At 43.7% G+C, this 15,237-nt stretch overlaps 1 protein-coding gene across 3 annotated transcripts in view; it reads left to right on the top strand.

Moving 5' to 3' along the window:
* The first annotated feature begins 2,675 nt into the window (after positions 1-2,675).
* Positions 2,676-15,237, top strand: part of CCM2 (CCM2 scaffold protein) — a 90,373-nt gene continuing 77,811 nt past the window's right edge. For all 3 annotated transcript variants that reach the window (XR_012157670.1, XM_073334891.1, XM_073334890.1), the window contains exon 1: positions 2,676-2,931. Coding sequence is in view for 2 of the 3 variants with exons in the window: in XM_073334891.1 (XP_073190992.1) it covers positions 2,902-2,931 (30 nt within the window). In the remaining variant the exon portion in view is untranslated. The remainder of the gene's footprint in view (positions 2,932-15,237) is intronic.

Genomic DNA, 15,237 nt, shown 5'->3' with positions numbered 1-15,237 from the left:
CAGGGGTATGCGAAACTGAAGTTGCTAGTGTGAGAAAAGTTAAAGATAAATTGGGGACAGAGTGTTATGGGAAAGTAAGAGTTAGCAAAGCCATGATCCAGGGTTATGTTACCATTTTGTTTTGGTTATAACTGAATTAAACAAGGTATTTAATCAGTATTTTTGAGAATTGTGAATGTTTCATTCAAATATCTATATTGATAGTATGGGAAGGACATTGGTGCAGATGTTAATTTAAATAATGACAGGTTTCAGAGTAACAGCCGTGTTCGTCTGTATTCACAAAAAGAAAAGGAGGACTTGTGGCACCTTAGAGACTAACCAATTTATTTGAGCATGAGCTTTTGTGAGCTACAGCTCACTTCATCAGATGAAGTGAGCTGTAGCTCACAAAAGCTCATGCTCAAATAAATTGGTTAATTTAAATCATGTGTAATGTAAAGAGCCAATAAGAAGGTGGCAGAAATATAATGATGGTAAAGGGCAGTTTAATGTTAATTAATATTATAATAAAGTATAAAAGGAGTAGTTTTGCTAAATTTCAGGAGAGCTTCAATGAACATGCAAAGGGTATTGTTAAGTTCCTGGATATGGCTGTACATCATTCTGTTGTCAGTGGACGGATCACTCATTGATACACCATTTCATCTTTGAGTGTGAGTATAATCATAGTACTGTGTAAGTAGTAATTGCGTGCTTGCTTAATTAATTATTTTTCTTTTTTATAAACTTTGATTGTATCATTCATAGTGTCGCCTGGTGGTCCTCTATTAAATAAATGTTCTGTAACCAAACTAGAAGCTTAAACCTGAAAACTGTTAGGTTTTATTACACTCCTATCTTTATCAACTTAATCCAGCATTTCAATGTACAGGTTACAAGAGGTCTACAAACCACCTAAGATAGCAAACAGCTACAAAGCTCTGTTTTTTGCCCCTTATACAATATTGCCAAACTTAAGTGAACAAAAATCATGACACTGGTTTGCAAATCGTGAGATTGGCTTAAAATCATGATTTTTTTAACAATGAGGTGTCTTTGGTTTTTTGAGCTTTCAGGGTTCATAGTGGCAAGCTTTTATCTGCTAGACTTTTAAAAACAAAAGCTGAAATTCTCCCATAATCACATGCCATCGAATATCGTAAGACTTGTGATCAAAGTGTGCAAATTGGCAACAGTTCCTATGTGGCTTTGGCTTGGACAGTTGCTGGGCCATGCAACCCATCACATTTACTGAAGGCAAAGGGCCTGTAAATTAACTACCCGGGGTCACAGGGTGGCTGGCTCTGTAACAGGAGCTGGGCCCAGCCTCACCTTGAGAGACAAACTGCCTCTCAGCTGAGACTGAGATCAGTGAGAGAGCAGGTGATTCTAAAAGCCAGCAAGTGGCTCAGTTGGAGAAAGAGATGCAAGGAGGGGGAAGGCCCCTGCAGGAGACCATGGACAGGGAGGATGTGGACAGCTGGAGCAGGGTGATTCAGGTGAGCAGCCAGTAAAGTAGCTGCCTGTAGGGAATTAATTTGCAAACTGGATACAATTAACTTAGGCTTGAATAAAGACTGGGAATGGATGTGTCATTACACAAAGTAAAACTATTTCTCCTTGTTTCTTTCCCCTCCTACTGTTCTGGTAAAGTGCTGGAAATGGCCCACCTTGATTATCACTAGGAAAGGTCCGTCCCCTCCTGCTGGTAATAGCTCACCTTAAGTGATCACTCTCGTTACAGTAAAAAGAAAAGGAGTACTTGTGGCACCTTAGAGACTAACCAATTTATTAGAGCATAAGCTGTAGCTCACAAAAGCTTATGCTCTAATAAATTGGTTAGTCTCTAAGGTGCCACAAGTACTCCTTTTCTTTTTGCGAATACAGACTAACACGGCTGTTACTCTGAAACCTCTCGTTACAGTGTGTATGGTAACACCCATTGTTTCATGTTCTCTGTGTATTTAAATCTCCCCACTGTATTTCCCACTGCATGCATCCGATGAAGTGAGCTGTAGCTCACGAAAGCTATGCTCAAATAAATTGGTTAGTCTCTAAGGTGCCACAAATCTTCCTGTTCTTTTTTAGAGATCCTTGGGGCAGGGATGCAAGGGGGGGTACTGATGGGCTGCCCTGGTTTTCTGGGGCAGGTATAAAGCTGATGTGCTGAGCCAAGGGCCTGGCTCAGACTCTGGGTTGGCGTTGCGCTGGGCTAGGCCGGGGACCCACGCCCTGCTCTCTGGCTCCAGGCCACCGCACCAGCCCGCAGAGCTGAGCCTGCTCCTCGCGCCCCTGCGGCTTTACCCAGCCCCCTGGATTCTGTGGGGCCAGGCTAAGGGGCTGCAGCCGGGGGGGGGGCGGGGGGGCACTGAAGCAGCAGCTTGGGGGTCTGGATGGGAGTCAGGGGAGAAGGGCCCAGCCCCCAGGTGGGGGGATGGGTGAAGGGCTACGCTGGGCATGGAGGAGGCAGGGCAGGGGTGGGTGTGTGTGTGTTGGGGGGTGTCAGCCACAACAGCCGCCCCTGCGGGGGCGGGGAGGACTGAGGATATAGCGCATGCGCATCTCTGTTGACTCCCTCCCTCTCGACGCTCCGCACATGCGCTGTCCCCCCCCCTTCCTTTCTGGGAGGACTGACGTCAGCCCTCCGGCCGCAGGGAGGGGAGCGCCGGCCCCGCGCTGAGCACGCCGGGAAGTCGACGCCCAAGATGGCGGCAGGATTGAAAAGTTGTTGCCGCGGCTGCTGAGTCGGCGGCGGTGGCGGCCGGGGCTGGCGGGAGGGAGCGCGGCTGGCGGGGCGCGGGCCGTCCATGGCCGCCCGGTGAGGGGGCGCTCGGCCGGCCGCCGACGGGGCGGGGATGCCCCCGGGGGGCCGGGGCCGCAGGAGGCAGCAGGAGCCCGGGGCCGCCCCCCGCCTGAGACATGGAGGATGAGGGCAAGAAGGGCAAGAAGGTGAGAGCCGGGCCGGGACCCTCCCCCAGGCCGCTCTAGCCACCCGTCCCGGGCCGCGTCCCCTGCTCCCCGGGGGCTGTGCCCAGGTCCGGAGCCCCCAGGCTGCGCTGACGCTTCCTCCTGGGCTGTGGCTGGACCCGCCCTGGCCCTGTCGCCGGCCCCCGCGCAACCCAGAGTGGAGGGGCCGACACTGCTGCCCCTCCCCCTAAGCTGTGATCTCCTCCACGGCGGCCCCCCCCCCCCCCCGGGGGCTCTGACTCGGCCGCCCTCTGCCCCATGGCGGCTGTATTCCCTCCTCTCCCCAGGCTGGCGCTGCCCTCCCGTATCTCGGGTCTGCTAACCCTCCCCTGACGCTGCCCAACGTTATCCCAAGGCTGCTGTATCCTCCCTCTCCCTAGCCTGAGGCTGCCCCCCCTACCCACCCAGCCCTGCTCCTGTACCTTTCCCCTCCCCATCACTGCCCCTGAGGCAGCAGGGATTAGTGCCTCTCGTGGAGGGTGCACTTCCTTTCTCTCTCTCTCTCCCCCTTAGTCTCTCCAGGCTGTCCCCCCCTTTCTCCAGTGCATGAAGCCTATTTCTCACTGCCCTCATATGCCCCAGGCTGCTCTCAAGCCCGATCTGGCCCTGGCCAGGCTTGCTCCATGGCTGCACTCCCAGCTGGGGCCCTATGAATGACCCACTGGTGGGGATGAGTGACCTAAAGCCCCCCAAACCTGTTCTTGCAAAATGGAAAGAGCTAAAAATCTTCCTTTAAATGAACCTTGCTTGTGGGAGTCTGTCTCCCAGGTGAATGGGACTTGTACAGATGCTTGGACAGAACAAAGCAACAAGTGGATACATAGCAAAATCACAGCTAAGAGCTGTCACATGCCTGCAATGGAAGTAATCTGTGATGGCACAGGAGACTGCATGGGACCCTTACCTGTTTAGATTACAATACCTTATATGTGGCTGAAATGCCATGTGAATGTTACACCTTTCTAATGGGGGGTGTGTGTGTGGTGGTTTTTTTCTTTCCCTGTGAAGTGCCTTATGCTCTTGAGACTGGTACTTCCCAAGAGTATGGTGCTAGCTAACACTTGCAATTAATAATTTTCCTAATTGGATTTAATGAAAGAGCTGGAAACTATGCCACTATTCTTGCAAGTCTGTATGTTTGAGTTAATGAGGTAGATTGACCTAATTATTGTAAATACCCAATTCAGCATTTTCATAAAACCATGACTGCTCATAGAGGGCCTTGTCTATGTAGTAGTTTTAGAAGGGTCTTTAGAATACAGCATTAGATTTGTACTATGACTTCCATTTTTCATGGTCTCTCTAGATAAAGTCTAGACTCAGACTTGCAGTTCAGTTTCAGAAAAGACATGTTTTCTTTCTGTGTGGCTATAGTGCTCGTGAAAGGTGCCAACTTGAGAGCCCTGGAGAATGCAATCCTCTAGACCAAGTACAGCAGCAGTACAAGTCTCTCCACACTGCTTCACCAATGTCACCAAACACCTAGAGACCACTTCTAAGGGTCAGAGGATAGCTTAGTCTTTGTGCCTCTTTGCTGAAACTGCCAACAGGACAGTCAATTAATGCCAAGATGTCTTAAAACTGTATTATCCTACAAGAGCACTGTACTTCATCTGTGTTGTAACCTGTTACTGTAACTCCCCATACCTTTAAAAAAAAAATGGGGAAAAAAACTAAGGGTGTAACTCCCACAAAGATAGGGTGGCTGTTTAAGTGAAACCTTAAGCAAACCTAACTTAGCACTGACTTGGGATGGAAAGTCTTGGCTTTTAATGCTGTCAAATTAGCCCAGTGTTTTGGGGTGGGAGGGTGAAAGAGATCAAACTTTACTTGTATTTAGCTATGACACTCTTAGTACCTTTCCCAGACCTGAAGAAGAGCTCTGTGTAAGCTGGAACACTGGTCCAATAAAAGGTATTGCCTTACCCATCTTGTCTCTTTAATACTAGCATATGTGCTGTTCAGAGCAATAGTGAAGACCCTGTTGACCATGGCATCTAAGTGACCAGGAAGAGGGAAACAATTATGCCTCAGGCTTGTGATGTTTTTCCACAGTTATGACAAGTTATTGAGTGTAGATACCTGCAGTAACCATTATTTCAGAAGGTGGCAGCAGAGTTTCCCAATGAAATATGCAGATGCTCCTCATTAGTGACCAGGGTGTTAACGTGTCTAGAAACTAACGTTTCCTGCCAATCTGGAATTCTAAAGTCATTCCAAACTCAAATCAAGTAATATTTCACTTTACATTCTGCACTAATAGGTCATTTCATTCTAATCTAAAAGCATTTTACAAACAAACCTCATGACATCCCTGTAAAATAGAGAGATCTTCCTTTCAGATGGGGAAACTGAGAAACAGGTTAAGTGACTTGCCAAAGGTCCTACAGAAAGTAAGTGGCAGAGCTGGGAACAGAATCTGAGCCCTGTCTCCTATTTTTGTGCTCCTGCCACTTGATTGCTTTCCCTTTATAGTATTCTATATGTAACATTAATACTCAAAGGCTGAATATAAATTATTTTGAGCTTTTCTCCCCCCCCCCCAAAAAAAAAAAAAAAAAAAGCTGTTTAAAGCACAGAGAAAACACCTCAATCTGGTCACTTCTGCACTTGTTAAAACTCTTCTGGTGAAGAGGGAGAGTGAGGAAAACCTTCGCAGAAATAATCCAGGAAATGATCAGTGCTAGCGCAAGACTCTTAATGTTACAAGTCACATGCTGTCTTTCTAAATGGGGGTACTTGTAGTGTCTGGAAATGCTCTTGAGCTGTATTCAGTATTTTAACCCCCCAAGGTAAGGTTATTTCTTTAGAGATCATAGTGTTGGTTAACAAAACTAGTGTTCTGGTCTGTAGGGTGTTGTCCTATGACCATATTGTACCCTTCTGAAGCTACATTCTGTGTGCGTTCCATTGCCTTTTATCAGCTTTACTATTGCAAGGTAGCCACTCAAGCCTAGATACAGTAGCGAGGAACTGAGTAGGATCTTAAGGACAAGAGAGGATGCACTATAAAATCTCATTACAGCATATGAAGCAGCTTTAAAATGCCATAAACTAGGGCCCCTGTAAAGTTGAAATGGTACTAGATGCATATTTGGTTGCTAGAATGGCTTCCTTGACCAGCATAGACAGGCATCTTATGACCTACTACACATCTAGATGGGATTCTCCCCGACAAGAAATTTTAATGACCTTTGCTCAAACATTATGTGGCAATCTGAATTTCTGGGTTTAAACCATTTAAAGTCTGGTTGGACTTTAAATGGTTTAAACCCAGAAATTCAGATTGGTCATTAAAATTTCTTGTTGGGGAGAATCCCATCTGAGTGAAAACAGGCTGTCTTGTAAGCACACAGCATGCAGTTGAAACATCATACTCATATTCGTGGAACAAATGGTACATTTTCAAAATGGAAAGCTTGAAATGCTGTAGAAAAGCTAACACTCCCCAGTTTGACTAGCTAGACCTACAGCTTTTGTTGCTTATTTGCTTTTTTCAACACTTAATTTAATTCTGAATATCATCCACAGCCATCCAAATATGATGGATGTTGAGTTGGTTGCATAAGGGTTCAAATCTTGTAAAAAGCTGACACTTGAATGCAACTATCTTGTCTTGAGTGACTTCACAATCTTCCACCATTTGGATGGCAACAAAATGTGACAACCTCCTTGGCGAACAGATTTGGGTAGATATCTGGATCTCCAGTTAAATGCTAGGAGAAGGGATGACCTCAGGCTTGGATTCCAGCAGCTATGTTTCAATGGCCTCTTTCTATTTTGGGCTCATCAGATTATCTTTGTGTTTAGGATCATAGGAGCAACTGGAAGAAAGGTTCTGTTGCTCCTCTCCTGTCCTTGTGGTGGTCCAGTTCTTACTAGGTCGATCTAGATTTTACCAATACCGCAGCAAGTGTTACCAGCCTGTACTCCATTAAGTCTGTTTGAACCCTTCAGTTGCTTTTACAAACTTCTCTGCAGAGCCCCTCATGCTGAATGTGTGCTGTATTTTGATCAGTCCTCAGTGCAAATATTGATACTTATGGAAGCTTCGAGGATGGAAATGTAGATACTCTGAGAATTCTATAGTCCTTGGGAAGTTCAGGCATCAGTTCTCTTCAGTCCCACAGCAGGTAAGCTCCTGAACTTCCAAAACATGCATTAAAACTGTTCGGTGGTATTATTTAACCCTTCTTGGAAAAATGGCTGAGAACCTGTCTCATGCTCAGGATGATTTCACCTGAGAAGTTTTGTTTGAGTAAATTTAAAGACCTTGTGATATGCTCACATCTTCAGAAACTGACACTTTGTAGTTTTGTTTGCTGCTGGAGAAGCAATAGTACAAAATGGGAATGTTTCCTCTCCCCATGTATGTGCTTGTAACATTAACTGTTTCTCATCTATGACCAACCATTTTGCATTAATGCCAGTGTTGATTCTTCTAGCTCTGACTTTTAATATTTCCTCTTTAGTCACTTGCAGCATCTGGTTTTAATAAACCTGCAGGTTGTGTCTGAAGAAATTATATTCCGGAGAAAGTACTTCAATCTTTCCTTATTAAATAACCCATCTTGTGCACCATTTGAAGGTGAGGTTAGGTTAAAAAATTCCAAACTTTCAGTTCAGTTATTTGCCTTTCAGTTGTTCTTATGACACAGTCATTGATCTTTGCACATCTTTTTGACTCCCCAAAAATGCTCTTGATTAAAACTACTGTATAGTTGCAGGAAGGCCTGGGACAGGAGTTTGTTTTTGCAACAACACTGCCCTTGCAGTGATTGAAAAGACCTCTCACTTGCAGGATCAAATTCATGCTCTGATTTCCCACTTCAATAGACAGTATCATTCAATAGCATACCGTGACACTGTAGAATTTACACACATTTTCTGGAGCTGGAGAAGCAGGAATCCTTTTTATCTTGCTACCTAAGTCTTGACCATGTTTACAGTTTAAATGAACTGAAGTAATGAAATGCTTTCCCCTGACTACAACATGAGATGTGTTGATTCAGACATTCATCCTGTCTAATCACTCACTCCCGATATTGATCAGCAGCCTTCACATATATTACATTTTAGATGGAGAAACTAATGGATTCTACACTCCAAGGACTGAAAAATAAGCTAAGCTAATCATTTTTATGTAGAACTGTTTTATATAAATGTCTGTGTGACATGAAAGTTACAATGAAGGTGAAAGTTACTCTGTTTTTGCTAGGAGAAAAAACACATCTTGAAAATGCAACCTTGCTCAAGAAATCAAACCACCATCATGATCACCCTTAAGTACATATAGAAGCATCAGTTAGACTGCAATATGAAATGTATTGACAAGGAAGGAGATGCAAAAACAATTCTAGCAGGCAATCTAACTTAGTCACATGGAAAAATCTCCTTGCTGATATGCAATTTTGTTGTATCAACCAGGCAAGGTACTAACAAGCTTCACCAGGACTTTATTTTCAAAGTGGAAGCCTCTTTACCAAGCTGCTGCTGCACCCTCTGTAGCTCTCTCCCAGCCTCTTAACTCCCTCCCCCTTCCTTCCTGTTTCCTGTCCTTTCAGACTCCCAACAGCCTGTGCTCCCAATTCTAATAATTACAAGCAACATCTAAACACCACATTCCCTCCTCTCTTAAGAAACTCTCCCAAAATTAAAATAAACATTATTGTTCTAACCACAGGAACAAATATGAAACAAGACACTATACTGTTGGCAGAAATATTACACTGAAAACACTGTAGATACTACATAACAGTCTCCAGACAGGTGGTCATCTGGGTCTGACAGGCTGTCTCACAAGTCCCAGTTCCAGTGCAATGTCTTGTTGTGTTGGTACTATGGTGAAGTCATCCAGTGCAGACTGGGTGTTGGCATAATTTTCTCTTGGTGCATAGGCAGGTGCAAGATAAGAAGCATTCCATACCCACCTATCAGAAAGTTGATAGGTGTAAGGTCCCTTCTTCTCTATGATTTTAAGAGGAGCTGTGAATTTATGGTCCCCTTTGTGTAAAATTCCAGGTTTTTGTATCCTAACAAAGGAACCACACTCAAACTTTGGTTCCTTTGCACCCACCACTTGTCTGTGAAAGCCTTAGACTTTGCTTCGTTCTGTTCAACTTTTTTTCCTCACACCATCCTTGTTTGGGGCATCAGATCGTGCCTTTGACAATCAGCAATATTCAGTTTAGTATTCATCTGTTTCCCATGAAGTAACTCTGTGGGTGATCTTTGTGTTGTGGCACGTTGTGTAGCCCGGTATGCTTGCAAGAAATCGGTACAGAAGGCTATCCACAATCGCCCTTCCAGTTTAGCTGTTTGCAAACTTCTATTAAACCGTTCGATTTCCCCATTGGCTTGATGGTATTATAGGGATGACCTTCTGTGTAAAATGTTTCTCTGTGCTAGAAAAGTTTCAAACTCCAGGGAAGTAAATTGACTACCACTATCTGAAACCAGTTCTTTGGGGTTATCTTCCCTGCTAAAAACTGAAGAGAGGAACTTAATTACTGTAGCAGAAAAGATTTGCGATGTAAACTCCACCTCAGGCTATTTACTGAAATAGTCTATTAAAGTGATGGCATAATGGCAGTCAATTGGAGCAGTATCAAAGGGTCCTACAATGTCAATCGCCACTTTTTCCCATGCAGATTCAGGAAGAGGAACAGGCTGTAATACCATGCATTTGGCAAGTGACGCAGGATTTTGAGTGCTTTGGTTTGAGAGTCCATCCCTGGTCACCAATACAGATCCCATAGTCGTTTGGTTTGGACAATTTCTTGAATATCATGTGCCAGGTGTATGAGTTTTGACTGTAATTCTTCTGGCACAAGGAGCCGGTGTGTACCTTGTAGCACACAGCCAACAAACAAAGTTCATGCCAAACTCTAAATTAAGGCGGCAAAACTGGGTCAAGGTTTTTAGGGTGACTGGGCCATCTCTTTTTCATAAATTCCTGTAGTTTTTGTTGAATTGGACATACTGAACAAGCAGCTTGAAATCTGGTTTCTTGTAACTGCAGTGAGAGCGCTTGTAATAAGCGCAACCACTACATGCTCATCCTCTGGTGGACCATCTGGTGAAGGCAAAGGCAGGCGAGAGGCAATCAGCGACCACGTTCTGGTTTCTAGGCTTATATTCCAATTCATAACTGAAAGGGAGTAGTCTTGCAGACCATTGAGCAACATGGTATCCTGCTGTTCCCAGTCCTTTCGGGGTGAGCAACATTGTCAAAGGGCTGTGGTCTGTGCACAACTTGAACGTGCGGCCCCACAGGTAAGTTTTTTTTTTTTTTTTTTTCAGTAGCCCAGACACAAGCAGGTGCTTCTTTTTCGACTGTATAATATTTTCTCTCAGCATTATTTAGTGTCCTTGAAGCAAATGCAACAGTCCTCTCTGTGTTGTCCTCATATAGTTCTGTGAGAACAGCCCCAAGTCCATAATCAGAAGCATAAGCAGTTACACTATTCACTCCTGCATTGCCCACAATTGTAAGTACTGGACTATGTACAATCAAGTCTTTCACCGTTTTGAAACTAGCTTGTGCATCCGTTGTCCACACTAAGGTTGAACTTCTCCGTAGTAATTCCCGTAATGGTTCAATGACAGAAGCATAACTGGGAATGAACTTTGCATACCAGGAGGTAAGACCCAAGAAAGAACGTAAGGTTTGCAAATCTGTTGGAGGAGCATTTGAAATTGCCAAAATATGATCTGGATCAGGTTTTAGTCCAGCCTGTGAAATTGTATTCCCCAGAAAGGAGAGGTCAGTTTGTCTAAAATTGCATTTGCACCTATTGAGCTGGAGGCCTGCTGTGCTGATGCAGTTTAGTACAGACTGCAGGTTATTGTCATGCTCCTCAGAAGTATTTCCAAACACGATAATATCATCCAGATAGCACTGAACTCCATATTGATTCTTCAGAATCAATTACATCTTTTTTGAAAGGCACTTGGGGCAGATGCGAGACCGTATGGAACATGTTTAAAACGAAATAGTCCCTCGTGTAGTAAATGCTGTGAGGTCTCTGCTATCTTCATGCAACATAACCTGGTAGTATGCGCTCTGCAAATCAAGAGTAGAAAACATCTTTGCTCCACGGTATTCTGCAAATACTACTTCTATGTGAGGAAGAGGATGGCTGTCAATCACAATAGCTTTATTTGGCTCCCTTAAGTCCATACAAAGGCGAATGCTTCCACCCTTCTTCTGCGTCACTAATGTAGGTGAAACCCATTCTGAGGAGTCGATCTCTTCAATAATGTCCTTTTTAACAAGTTTTCTAAGTTCCTTTGAAACAGCTTCCCTGACTGAAAATGGTAAGCACCATAACTTCTGCTGTACAGGCATCACATTATTCCGCATTTTAACTTTATGCAGAAACCATAAGCACAGCTGAGTTTCTCCTCAACCTGGTGTTGGGTCCCAGCTGAAAGTGGTGTGTGTACCACAAGAGTGCTTTGCTGAGGAAGAGCAATTCGTCCATTAACTATCCTGAGATTTAAAGCAGCCAATAAATCTCTGCCAAGTATAGGAGTGCCTTTGTGGACAATGTAGAACTCTGCAATTACACAGCAATCACCAAAAGTAACTATTACTGGCAGGCGGCCATGTACTGGAATATGGTTTTGCAAATAGCACACCAAGTGAAGTTTGGATTCAGTAAGAGGCACATCTTTAAAGTAATCCAAATAGATGGAGTCAGGTAGTATAGCTACTGCTGAGCCAGTGTCTGACATTAGCTGAACAGAGTGTAGTTTGCCTGAGGATATGGCGGAAACATTTACAGTGCACTTTATCTGTTCTGGAATATGCGCAGTAGTGATTTTTTTTGTCCATGCTCAGCACAGTAACATCTGGTATTGTAACTGCATGCACCTGTTGATTGAACTGGCTATTGTGACATACTTTAGCAAAATGTCTAATCTTTTTGCAATGATTGCACTGAGCTACTTTTGACGGACATCCTGTGTAGCTTGCAAGGTGTTATGGGGATCCACAGCAAAAGCATGCTTTTACTGTATTTTGAATTTGCTGATTTGGTGGTTTTTCATTAGTTTTCCTCTTGCAGTTGTATGTCTGCAGTGGTAGTGAACTTTTCTGCAAAGGAGTCACAGTCCGGACTGTGCCTCCTGTATCCATGCTCATTATTTTGGCTTCAGCTGTAGCTGACTCAATCTGAGTAGCAATGGTTATTGCTATTTCTAGTGTAAATTGTGGTTCTAGAAGTAAGTGTTCTCTTACATGAAGCCTGGTTGTTTTCTCAATGAGCTGGTCTCTAATCATCTCATCTGCCATATTCCCAAAGCCACAACTTACAATCAGACTCCTCAGGGAAGCAATATACTGCATTATAGTTTCCCCTGGTTTCTGCTCACACTGGCGAAATCTGTAGCGATTACCTACTACATTCACTTTTGGCGCACACATTCTTTAATGCAGTGATTGCAGTCTTATATTATCTGCAAGGGGAAAAGTGTAAAATATATGCTGCCCTTCTGCTCCAAGGCAGTGGATTAGCAGAGTACGCTTTCTTACTTCAGAAATCTCTGTAGCAGTGATTGCAAGCAGATAAGTCTCAAACATATGGATCCAGGTAGTAAAAGCAATTGGAGGCTTACCTGGGCTTTGCAGAAAGGGTGCAGGTGGGTTCAGAGGCAGAAGATCCATCCTTGTCACCAAAATGTTGTATCAACCAGGCAAGGTACTAACAAGCTTCAACAGGGCTTTATTTTCAAAGTGGAAACCTCCTTTACCAAGCTGCTGCTGCACACTGTGTAGCTCTCTGCCAGCCTCTCAACTCCTCCCCCCCCTTCCTGTTTCCTGTCCTTTCAAACTCCCAACAGCCAGTGCTCCCAATTCTAATAATTACAAGCAACATCTAAACGCCACAAATTTCTTCACTAGAGAACTTGGTTGCAACCTTCTGAACGGGGAAGGAAAAGAGGATGAAAATGACATGATTGTGGTACAGAATAATATATGGTATTTGGAAGTTATGTTGTGCACTTGTATTTATTTTCATAATATGTGATATTGAGAGGCATTAATTTTAAAACCAAGAAATGCAATGCATAACCACATGTGGAACTCATTACCACAAGACACTGAAGCTAAGAGTTTAAGGACTTTTTTTAAAATTTGCCATTTTGACTACATTAGATTTCTTTGTGATTGGCAAAGATTAAGCTTTTAGGAGCCACTTTGGTTAGAGAACAAAAAATACTCAACTACAAAGTGGACACTAAGGGCAGGTCTACACTTAAAATGTTGCATTGGCTCAGCTGCACCGATGCAGCTGTAAAGCTTAAGTGAAGATGCTCTTACACCGATGGGGGAGAGCACTCCCATCAGCATAATTAATCCACCTCCCTGAGAGTTGGCAGCTATCCTGACAGGAGAAGCTCTCTTGTCAGCATAGCACTGTCTACACGGAGTTAGGTCAATGTAACTGCAGGCAAATCTACGCTACAAAATTTAGTTGATGTAAGCTGCAGTCTGTATGTCTGTGCAATAATTAAATTGCTTTTGCATGTCCACATCACGCTCTGTGCCAGTGGTGTGCGTCTTCACCAGGAGTGCTTGCACTGATTTAACTGTCCTTGTGGGACGGCTTCTGAAAGGCGGTAACAGTCGATGTAAGCAATGCAGTGTCTACACTAACACTGCATTGACCTAATTGCTATGCATCTTGCAGAGCTGGAGTTAAGTCAGTGTAGTGGATGAGTTACATTGGTGGGAGTTACATTTGAGTGTACTCTTACAGAGTTAGGTCAACATAAGCTGTCTTTTGTTGACCTAATTCAGTAGTGTAGACCATGCCTCAGTTGCTCAGAGGTGTGGATTTTTCATACCCCTGAGCAATGGAGTTATATTATTTTGTCTGTAGCGTCGACCAGATCTAAGGCAGCTGAAACTTGTGTGCAATCTCTGTATGAAGTGTTGTAGCTATGTTGTCCTAGGATATTAGGAAGACAAAGTGGGTGAGGTAATATCTTCTTTTGGTGAGAGAGACAAGCTTTTGAGCTTACACAGAGCTCTTTTTCAGGTCTGGGAAATGGACTCTGTGTCACACAAGGTAGAACAGATTGTTTAGCGTAAGTAGTTAACGTGCATTTCAAGGGACCAATGAAGTTGAAGTAGCCCATTATTACCTCTCCAGTCATGGGTGGAAAGCTGAGGGAGTTTAAGTGGGTTATAGATTGTTGTAATAAACCATAAATCCAGGGTCTCCATTCAGTCCATGACTTTCAGTATCTAGCAAAATTATGAGTTTAATCTCCCAGGCTCACCTTTAGAAGGTGTTTGTGAACGTTTCCTTTGAGGATGAGGACTGAGAGGTCGGATATAGAGTGATCGCTTTGAGAAAAGTGTTCACCCACTAGTGATATGGTGGCTTGTCTTTTTTATAATTTTTCTATGCAAGTTCATTTGACAGCATAGTGGTTGTCTGGTTTCACCTGCATAGTTGTTGGGACACTTAGTGCACTGGATGAGGTGTACACTACATGTTGTGATAGACATGTGTAAGAGGATCTTGGAAAGGTGTATTGTGGGGGTGTTGATGACTTAAGAAGGAATAGTAAAATTGCACAAATACAAAATGGGAAATGGTTGCCGAGGAAGGAATATTTCAGAAAAAGATCTGTGGATTGTAGTGGATCACAAACTAAATATGAGTCAGCAATGTAATACTGTTGCAGAAAAGTGATCATCATTCTGGGATGCATTAGCAGGAGCGTTGTGAGACAGAAGAAGAAGAAGAAATCTTCCACTCTGCTCAGCACTGATAAGGTCTCAACTAGAGTATGGTGTCCTGTTCTGGGCACCACATCTTAGGAAAGACATAGACAAATTGGAGAAAATCATTTGTTGCTCTCTTCTGGAGTAAAGGTCTAGAAAACATGACCTATGAGGAAGATTGGGAAAAAACTGATTTATATAGTCTGGAGAAGACTGAGGGGGGACAAAACGGTCTTCAAGTATGTAAAAGGTTGTTAGAGAATTGTTCTCCGTATTCACTGAGGACAGGACAAGAAATAATCGGCTTAAATTGCAGTAAGGGAGGTTTGTTAGGAAGTTTTTCTAACTCTAAGGGCAATTAAGCACCAGAAAAAATTACTTGGGGAGGTTGTGAAGTCTCCATCACTGGAGGCTTTTAAGAACAGGTTACACACACCTGTCAGGGCTGGTCTAGAGATAATACTTAGCCCCTTGTCTAAGTGCAGGGGACTGGACTAGATGACATGTTGGCGTCCCTTCCAATCCTACATTTCTATGATTCTGTG

The sequence above is a fragment of the Lepidochelys kempii genome, chromosome 2 (genome assembly GCF_965140265.1).
Source record: "Lepidochelys kempii isolate rLepKem1 chromosome 2, rLepKem1.hap2, whole genome shotgun sequence".
Taxonomy (NCBI): domain Eukaryota; kingdom Metazoa; phylum Chordata; order Testudines; family Cheloniidae; genus Lepidochelys; species Lepidochelys kempii.
This window is presented reverse-complemented; position numbering and strand designations above follow the sequence as displayed.